This window comes from Trichechus manatus, unplaced genomic scaffold, assembly GCF_000243295.1.
Source record: "Trichechus manatus latirostris isolate Lorelei unplaced genomic scaffold, TriManLat1.0 scaffold00032, whole genome shotgun sequence".
Taxonomy (NCBI): domain Eukaryota; kingdom Metazoa; phylum Chordata; class Mammalia; order Sirenia; family Trichechidae; genus Trichechus; species Trichechus manatus.
Window position 1 is genome coordinate 19,601,918 of NW_004443968.1, and position 10,665 is coordinate 19,612,582.

Consider the following 10,665-nt stretch of genomic DNA (forward strand, 5'->3'; position numbering starts at 1 on the left):
AGATTTGGTGCTATCCTTATCAGTTCTCTCACTATTTTTAAGCATGTTGTTGAAATCTTTTCTTTCCTATAACTTAATCAGACAGTATCTCCGATGGATGTACCGGTATTACATTTATTTTGATTTTCATGGGATGCGTTTGTTGTTATTATTTGTTCACAGTTTGATATAAAGCAGAATTAGGTAAATTAAAGGTAAACTTCTTTCTTTTTTCCGGAAGTTATTTGTGTGTGTGTGTATCTTCATCTTCTCTACCCAGGGAGCTATAGGCCCCACGTTATTAGAAGCCTGTGGTTCTGGATTTTATTGGTAATTCTAATGAATCATTGTGTTTGTCTTCTTGGCAGGCTTTCTACCCTGTGGAACACCCAGTAGATGTTAGTTTTGGAGACATATTGGCAGCAAGATGTGTATTCACTGGAGAGGGAAGGTCAGAAGCCACTCACATTGGGTATGATTCTTAAAATTTTACTATTTAAGAGATTTTATGGGGCAAGTCATTATTAGAGATGACAGTTATCTTTGTGAATGAGCTGAACCTTTTTTTTTCCTTGTCATTGACAGTTAAACGAACTATAGCATTTTCTCATTTTTTAACTGAATGGTTTGGATAAACCCCCACACGTGCTCATTTTTCCATGCTTCCTTTCTTTCTGTTTGTTCAAGACTTTCAGACATACCGTCTATATATTATAGCTACCACAAGAGTGTATATTATTCTGTCAGATTCATCTTAATAAAGAAAAGTAGAATGATTATAAAAAAAATTTTCTCCAATATCCTTTTTCCCTATGTTCAAATTAAGGCAAGTATATGGGTTCTAATTGGAGCCCTGGTGGCGCAGTGGTTAAGCGTTCAGGTGCCAACCAAAAGGTTGGCAGTTTGAATCCACCACCCGCTCCTTGGAAAGCCTATAGGGCAGTTCTATTCTGTCCTGTAGGGTTGCTATGGGTTGGAATCGACTTGCCTGCAGTGGGTTTGGTTTGGATTTTTTTTATTATATACTCAAGGAGCACCAGCAGAACAATGGTTAAGCACTTGATGCTAACCAAAAGGTCGGGAGTTGGAACCAACCCAGTGGCTTCTTGGGAAAAAAGACCTGGTGATCTGCTCCCATAAAGAGTACAGCCTAGGAAACCCTATGGAGCAATGCTACTCTGACCTATAGGGTCACTATGAGTTGGTATCTACTTGACAGCACCCGACAATAGTATTAAATAATCAGAAGCATAAGACCTGTTTTTCTGTCTGTTAAAACTTCTGTGTTTAATATTTTTCCAGTTATTTAGAGTACTGAATGAGAATAATAATATGCAAAAGGAAATGTCAGAACTTTTAAATATTTTTCAAAATACTCAGCCTCGTTGAAGCACATTTTACAACACTGAGTAAAATGTTGAAGCACTACAAACTCTTTCAAAAAAGTTTACTGTCGTATTTATCCAGTGCTGCTATAACACGAATACCACAAGTGGGTGGCTTTAACAAACAAGTTTATTCTCTCACAGTTTAGGAGGCTAGAAGTCTGAATTCAGGATGCCAGTTCTAGCGGAAGGCTTTTTCTCTCTGTCAGCTCTGGAGGAAGGTCCTTGTCTCTTCTGAGTTCTGCTCATGGATGATCTTCATGTGGCTTGGCATCTCTCCTTCCCCAACTCTGCTTGCTAGCTTGCTTGTTTGATCTCTTTTGTATCTCAAAAGAAATTGACTCAAGATACACCCTACACTAATCCTGTCTCATTAATATAACAAAAACAGTCCATTCCTAACTGGGATTATAACCACAGGCATAGAGGCTAGGATTTACAACATATATTTTTGAGGGACACCATTCAATCCATAACATTTACCTAAATAAAAAATTAAAGGTGAAGTCTCTTACCGTGGTTTTTGTTAGAAAGAATCAAGAAGCCTCCATTCCATGTTAAACTAGGTTATAAAATATTTACTGATGCCACCGGGAAGGTAGAGTTTTAAATCATTTATCTCCTGATCAAAGAGAAGGTACAGAAAGTAGGATCTGAAAATATACATTAGATGCACTGAAGATGGTTCTTATGATACTGACACTAACTATTGCTGTCAGAGAAAAGGGAAACTACTGGTGTCAGTAAAAAAAGGAAAAAAAAGGATTTGATCTAATGGAATAGGATTCTTTATGTCACTCTGAATGAGTTTTATATTCATGAGCATCAATTTTAAGGCAAACGATGGAAAAAATTCTCAATGTATATTAAATAAGTCTCCAACAGCTTTGCTTTTGGATGAATTTGATAAATTTGGGAAAGGGACTTCAGGAAAGCAATAAAATTACTGAGTTACAGGAAATGAGAATAGTAAGAAAAGGGTTGACAAAGTAGATATAATTAGATTTGAAGTAAAGAATCTGACTTTCAGTTCTTAACAGTCTTTAAATATATGAAGTAATATGATTCAGAGGCTATTGATTAGTTGTTCTCCATTTATGTTATTGTAGAGCCATAGAAACTTAAATGCCATTGGATTATTTATATTAACCTTTGAAATAGGTAAACGAGCAACGTAGTAAAATTCCTTTTTAACATATTACATATTACTGGTTTGCAAGTTTAAGTGTGGAATAAGTAGAATTTTTTGCCTAAAAATCTCTTCACAATTTTAGGGGGCTTATAACTTTAGCCAGATTCTACCCTGTGAGTTTTCTGTGTGAAACAATTTCAACCATAGAATTTAATGATTTGTTATAGTACCAGGATGAGAGATGAAAGTGATCTCCAGAGGCCTCTTTCAGTTTCATGAGTCCAGAATAATTCTAGTCTGTTCAAAAATGTGCATTTGCTTTAAAATAATAATACCCTAAAATGACTATACTAATCTGTCCTTTTGTAAATCTCATGTGGGCTAAAGGAAATGCCGTTTGGAAATACAAATGAAATAGAAAGAAATAATAGGAAATTAAGTCATTAGGCAAGTCTATAGTCTGCATTCTGTTGTACATAAGGTCACTGTGAGTCAGAACAGACTTGATGGCACCTAACAACAACAACAACGACATAGCCTGAATACTTAGTTTATACTACAGCAGCAGTTTTCCCCCCAGTGGAATGACAAACTAATAAGACAAGTTTGAATAAGTTTAAGTATGAATAATAATCCTCACACTAATGCATAGTATTTCTGTAGCATTTAATATGCTTTGCAGTTTTAGAAAGATAGTAGCAACCATGGATCTCTGTTTTGTAAAGTAATGGGTACCACCTCCACAGGGTACTATAAGATCAATTGAGAATGTGAACAGTAAAAGCAAGTATTTTGTTATGTCTGTTACATTAAATGATACTCTGAAAATCTCCTGTCCCTCTTTTCTCCTCCCACCTAGCCCTCAACCCACACGCACAGACTTGCACTCACACTAGGCAAAGGCTTGAGCCCCAAATCTGAAACAGATACAAATCGCTCTTATCCAGGGGTACTCTGGAGTATACTGGGAGAACCACTGGCTTCAAGTTTTAAACCTTCTTGTACTGCAGTCACGTGGAGACTAGGTTTACTGGAACACAATATTAACAGTGGCCTGCAAAGAAGATGTTCAGCTGAATGATTCTTCCACCCAGACTGAGCTTAATCCTGTATTAAGCTGGAAATTTTAGAAGGAAAGGAGAAACCCTTGCGTGAGCAGAACAATCATGGTTAGCTAATAAAAAGCACTTTCAAAAAATAGGTACTGATTTTCCTATACCAGGGATTCATCTCAAAATACAATCATTAAAAAATAGGTGGTTTTAAGATAAGAAATATTAATAGATATACTTAATGATGAAAGATTTTTATCCAGATATATTGTATTTCTTTTTAAATAGATTGGTGCAACTTTGTCTAAGATGCTGTTTAATATATCTTAGACAAAGTTGCATCAAAGTATATACTGACAACATAGTACTAATTAATCTATGAAGAAGCAATATTTTGCGTCTGACTATATTAAATATTTTACATTCAGCATGACACTTCCCTAAATTCATTTCAAATGTTTAGTCAAGTTTAAATAACACAAAAAATCGAATTAATTAAGTCAACCAATTAAGCTAATTAAGTCAGCTAATTAGCCTAAAAGTTTCTATGCTAAAATATAAAATTAGTTCTTTGGAATAGGTAGATAATATTTACCTATTGCATTAATTTTGTTGGTCATATTTTCCATTTGGAATGAGTCATTTCATGTGCATGTGAGAATGTCTGAAAAATATTTATAGATACTGGGCACAGGACTTTAATCTGCATTTTAAAGTGTATTATATGCAAAGATAATATTATCAATAATAAGTCTTTAATGCATAAGTTTAAAAGCACCATGAAATATCTAGAGAAACAAAAGTTTTATAACATCTTCTTTAAAGTTTTCACATTTCTTTCCAAAATTGGCATCATCCATCATTGGTTATTTCCACGCCCAGCATCTGTGGACAGTAATGGACAGGGTATGGGAGTGGGTGACTCGTCAAAGCAAGCAGAGTATCTCTATTTGAAACATAGTCATGGTATACAACAATATTTGGATTTTTAAAAATGATACATTTTAAAATACTTGGTACTTAAATCTCTATTATGTATCTTTATAATATAAAGTAATAAATTTTTATATATAGTTTTCAATAATGCCACAGATAAGTAAGGTACGTAAAATTGACCAAACTTATTGTTCACCAGGATATGGTATATTAGGACTAACGTATTATGCCAGGATAAATCATAAAGATTTATTAAGCTAGGTTATTCATTCTTTCTTTATTCAACAAATATTTGTTGAGGGTTTATTCTTTTCAGGCTTACCATACTTTGTCAGATTAGAGGAGCCCTGGTGGTGTAGTGGTTAAACTCTTGGCTGCTAACCGAAAGGTAGGTGGTTAGAAACCACCAGCCACTCCGCTGCTCCACAGGAGGAAGATGTGGCAATCTGCTTCCATAAAGATTACAGCCTTGGAAACCCTTTGGGGTGGTTCTACTCTGTCCTGTAGGGTTGCTGTGAGTCAGAATCTACTAGATTGCACGAAAACCCATTGCTGTCGAATTGAGAACATAAGCACTTTATTACGCAAGAGGTTAAAATTAGTGTACCACTGCAATTTTGGAACATAGATGATGCCACCGGTCATCACTTTGGGAATCACTTTGGGGCTGGGGAATGTTTACAGGGCCATTCCAGGAAGCCAGGACAGACTCTTGAACACAAACTCCCCGACTACTCTCTTACGCTCATAATCATTCAGATGTCTTGGTCCCGCTAGTAAAGTGTAATTGCATATGCTGATCTCTATGAAAAATTAGAGTAGGTGTCAGAATCCTCCTTTAGGAATACAGAAATTGGTTTGTCTGGTTTAAAGTGATATTCTGTTTTTGGCAGGGGGGAGGTTAGTGAAAGATGATGCTGTGATGCTGATAACTAAGGATGATTTGAGTACTGACGTTTTTAGAATATGATAGTTTCTCTGTTGGGAAGGAACTCACAGTTACCTTGACAATAAATCAAATTACAGATGGAAAGGAATGAATTATGACTTTTTTTTTCAAATGTTTTAATGAAATTTTCCTTGTGATGGCAAATAATCTTAAATTATGTGATCAACTCAGTTTTGTATTTTAGGATTGGTACCCTGAATGAGAGGGGCCCTGGTGGTGCAGTAGTTAAAATGCTCAACTGCTAACCAAAAGGCAAGCAGTTCGAACCCACCAGCAGCTCCGTGGGAGAATGATACGGCAGACAGCCTTGAAAACCTTACGGGGCAGTTCTACTCTGTCCTGTAGGGTCACTGTGAGTCGGAATCGACTCAACGGCAATGGGGTTTTTTGTTTTTTTTTTTTTTGGTGACCCTAAATGAACTATATTGATGAACTAATTAGGATGTTTTGAAAATCGCATGTGTTTAGAGATGGACACTTATCTGTATACGTGCATAAAATTAACATTATATATATAATGTATAAGAGGGACTGAATTAGTGTATGGTGAGTATGTATATCTATGGATATGTGTGTGTACATATATATAAAATCTTTCTCAAACACAAATTCAATACATGGCAAGATAATTCACTTTTGAGTGAAATAACATGCAACATTATATTTTTTAATTTTCTCAAATGAATTAAACAATAAAGTTTAATCATAAGTTACAAAAAATAAAAAGCTGTATTTTTAAAAAGTTACTGACTTCCCTTTACTTGCTGTAATTAACTAAGTACATTTTTCAACCATGCGGTTTTGTACCTTGGTACGCAGTATTTCTAAGACAGTAAGCTGCTGCCTTTGTCTCAAGTTTCAGTGTAAACGTTGTTCCAAATGTTTGCCACCTTCTTATTTCATATTCTTCCCCACTGTACTTGGCTGTAATTTTCTTTTCTTTCAACTGTCACTGACTGCTTTGGTGGTGATAGAATTAATTTTATTCAGTAGGAGTAATTTCTTGTCCTGATCATTTTATTGGTTGATTATTCCACTTAGCACACATTTCACAGTTTTGTTCCTTGCTGCCAGATAATTACTTTTTATTTATCTGAAATGAATTCTTTTTACTTTTAGTACACCTTCTTTTCAAATACATATTAAAATAAGGCCTCCAAATATCCATGTAACAAGAAAGCACCAAAAATTTTATTTGGGGGAATGTATATTAACAAGATGTTGTATTTAATTATTTTGAAATTTTGTGACAACAGTTGTTTCTCAAATCCCTAATAGATATTTCTGGAAATTTAAACTGTATGTTTATGTGAATGAATGGATGGATGGATGGATGGATGGATGGAAAGATAGGGAGAGAAGGAGGGAGGGGTATATATAAATAGATATTAGACATATCTGTTATTTAAACATGCTATAAATCATTTCTATAGACAAATCTATATATATATATATCTATGCATATACATTTGAATAGTTCTATATAACTATACTACACACACACACACACACGTTGTGTGTGTGATTGGTGTTATCCAAAAATATTAATAGGTTTTTACCTACGTCTACAGACTATTCAGAATTGACTCAACAACAATGGGTTTGGTTTTTTTTTTGGTTTATAGACTATTAACCTATAGTGAAGGAACCTTTTTGATTTGTCATTCCTAAACAATGCTAGGATTATGTTTCAACCAGTGTAAGAGTAAGTCATAAGAATTATAGTACAGCTTATCTTAAATTATGTCATAGAACATGCAGCTAGTCAAAGGAGCCTGGTCAAACTAATTTGGCAGTCGGCCGCCTACTGTATCCCCCCAGAGAGCAGCATAGCACCTTATGTATTAAAGACTCTGAGGACTCCTGAAGTACAGAATATTGTTTAACTTGTGTAAAGCAACATTTTCATATTTGGTTACAGAACAACTTTTTCTCATCTATAAGCATTTCAAAGACCAACGTTCCATGGTACACCAAAAACACAATACAATATTTTAATATATATAAAAGAAGTTCCACGATAATAGTTTTAGAAATGGTACTCTAGAAGAAAATTACAAAGAGTAAAATAATTCTAGAACTCTCTGTCTATATATTTTATAAACATACCCATAAAAACTCATTGCCGTTGATTCCGACTCATAGTGACCCTATAAGGACAGAGTAGAACTGCCCCATAGGGTTTCCAAGGAGCAGCTAGTGGATTCAAACTGCTGACCTTTTGGTTAGCAGCCAAGCTCTTAACCACTGTGCCACCAGGGCTCCTTATAAACATAATAAGAATGCACAGAAAAAAAACTTCATTTATGTAACAGAAGACACACTGGCCCAGGGAACCAACAACATCTAGACCAGCAGTTATAGTTACTTTTGTTTTGTTTTTTAATGATGAGGAAAGAGATCAGGATGCTGGTTGTATTACATATACTAATGTTTATATGTATATGTCCCCTGGTCCAAGCATGGACATGATATTCCCAAACATAAAATATGGGAGCTACTGTCCATGGATTAATTGCAGGTTTTGTGAATTATACAGTCCCTGAAATTTATGAAAGTAGAAGCCTGCATGATTATTTTGCTTTCACTCTCTGCAAGATGATTCAAGGTTTTCAAAACTGGAGTCATATCTTAAATTCCTTTTCTCTCCTTTGCTCCCTCTCAATCTATACATACTTTCTCCTTCTGAACAGGGAGAGAAAGGATAATAATAATAGCCATTCCTTTTATACCACATAATTTTTTGACCAACACCAAAACTGTTAAAATGTAGTTCTTAGAAATGGTGTTTTGACACTACAAAGACATGTATAGCAAACAGGTGTGTGTTTGGGGTTGCACTTCACTATTTGCTTATATTTCACAGAAGAGGCAATTACACAGATACGTATCAGATTCAAAAAGTGAGAAGCCAAATGATTTTTAAAACATACACAGAGCTTCCCATGGCAGGGGCTTGTTCCTGTGGTCTCTCAGAGGCTCTGCATTTTCAAAGCTTAGAGAAACCAAATGCCTGTTTGGAAAAGGTTTTTTTTCCCTTTCCCTTGCTGATTTCATTACTGTTGCTATGGTGAAGAAGTGAATGTTGCATGACGCTGCTGGAAAAGTCAACACTGACGTTTTTCGGTACAGCAAATAGTCCACCTCATTGCTTGTTTTTTATTAGTGGAGGATTGCTAAAAAAATGTCAGCTCTAATACTAAAAAGGAAGTGTTCTTTGTCCAAGCTACTTTGGTATATAAAAGTTTTGTGAAGGTGTACCTAAACACCTCCTTCCTAATAATAGTAAAGAGAATGAAATACATATACTTTGTGTAAACTGAGGAAGAAGAAAACATAGTTTGTAAACTCTTAGGGATTATTTATATTATTGGGATTTTTTTTCTTGGAAATGTCTGTTTCGCTGTTTTAAAATCTGTTTTTTATCACTGAGTCATTCGGTTGTTATACAGCACTGCCCCATTCATGTCCGAGCCCTGAGAAGAGAGAAGTGCTGATTTCATTTTGTATCACTCCTGAGACATTGTTCTCTCCTCAGCGATAGACGCCCAGTTACCAAGTCAGATATCAGGGATACACTTAGTATGTTTTAGCATTAACATACAGTTCTAGATTCATCTGATCATGAGGAAGGGGACAGTTAACCAAAAACAAGGTTCCAGACTCACTTTGTTAAGTAAAAGAAACCATTTTTAAAGACTTGTAAATAATATATATGTCAGTTGAAGTATTCTGAATTTTATTGTTATTAAGTAAATAATTAAGATTTTATATGAGAAAAGTACTTTGCCCAATTTATGAGTTTTAGCAAATGAAGAAGGACTAAGGAGTAAAAGAATTTAGAAGAGAAAAGAAAATATCTCTCAGGTATTTAAAAATGCCCATCTCTGGTATTTGGTGATATCCGTGGAGTGACTGCAGACTGATATTCCATTATTAAGTGGAAATATGGCTGTCTTTGACAATGTGCTTTTGATGTTGAAATCTCTGATGGGTTTTAATGAAAGCTGTAAAATAAATGCACATTTCCACCTTTGAATCCACTGCTGGCAGATTTACTGGTCTCATTTTCTTGCGTTAAGAACGTGGTTTATGTGAATGGCTGATATGTTGTGTCTACTTTTTTCTTTTTTCTTTTTTTGCCTGTAGTGGCACATCTACTGATGAAATGTGCAACTTATACATTATGTATTACATGGAAGCCAAGCATGCTGTTTCATTTATGACCTGTACACAGAATGTAGCCCCGGACATGTTCAGAACCATACCACGAGAGGCCAATATTCCAATTCCTGTGAAGTCTGATGTGATTATGACCCATGGCCATCACAAAGGTAAAACTGGTGTTTAATTTAAAGTAGCATATCATTTTGTATTTCATTTACTTACTTATGTATTTTACTTGACTGTATGATTAATATTTCAAATCATCTTTATTCCTTTCTTATCTCAATCACCTGTACACACATACTCTTATTCCCTTTTTTCTCTTTTTTGTATCCTATCTTCCCTTTCTGGTGTACTCCCATCGAAACAGTGAACGAGAAAAATTTCAGTCAATGTTCAAAAGGATTAGTTTTGGGACCAACACCATAAATGTAGACTTTTCATCATTTAATTCATGTTTTCAAGTTTTCCCGTCTCATTCCTCCCGTAACCAGTAATGACCTATGCAATTTATGAATTTATGTACCATGTTCTAAAGAGCGTTACAGTTTGCGAAGGAAAATGGTTATCATTTCCAACCATACCTTAAATTATCTGTTTAATGGGCTCCTTCAAGCAAAGAACAATTCTTGATTTATGAGGCCTGTTTTGGCCTTTTGGGTCTCACTCTCAAAATTGTTCATCTACAAAATGGTCTTACTGACTGTCTTTCTTTAGCTTAAAGTTGCAAAACCTGAGCCTTGTTTTATTGAATAAAGTATGTTGGTTCTTTGCTGATTTTTACAAGTTCAATCTTAAAATGCCAAAGAAGCTTCTCATTTCTTTCCAGTGGAGATTTTATGAGAGAAATTAGCATAGCAATAAGGTCAGTTATTAGAATAAATAAATTTATAGAATATGCCTTAAAATGTTATTAAAACATCCTTGAATATTGCTAAATTCAATTAAAAAATAAATATCAGCAGCTTCGTTCAGGCCTTTTAAAATTATATATCATATATATGTGTGTGTATATATATGTATATATAAAATATTATATATGTATATATAAAATATTATATATAT

General features: G+C 34.6%; 1 protein-coding gene across 18 annotated transcripts in view; it reads left to right on the forward strand.

Annotated features, from left to right (window-relative positions):
• PAM (peptidylglycine alpha-amidating monooxygenase) overlaps positions 1 to 10,665 on the forward strand; it is a 358,633-nt gene that overhangs the window by 256,242 nt on the left and 91,726 nt on the right. For all 18 annotated transcript variants that reach the window (XR_002823834.1, XR_002823835.1, XM_023730151.1 and 15 more), the window contains 2 exons: positions 348 to 451; positions 9,583 to 9,767. Coding sequence is in view for 16 of the 18 variants with exons in the window: in XM_023730151.1 (XP_023585919.1) it covers positions 348 to 451; positions 9,583 to 9,767 (289 nt within the window). In the remaining 2 variants the exon portion in view is untranslated. The remainder of the gene's footprint in view (positions 1 to 347; positions 452 to 9,582; positions 9,768 to 10,665) is intronic.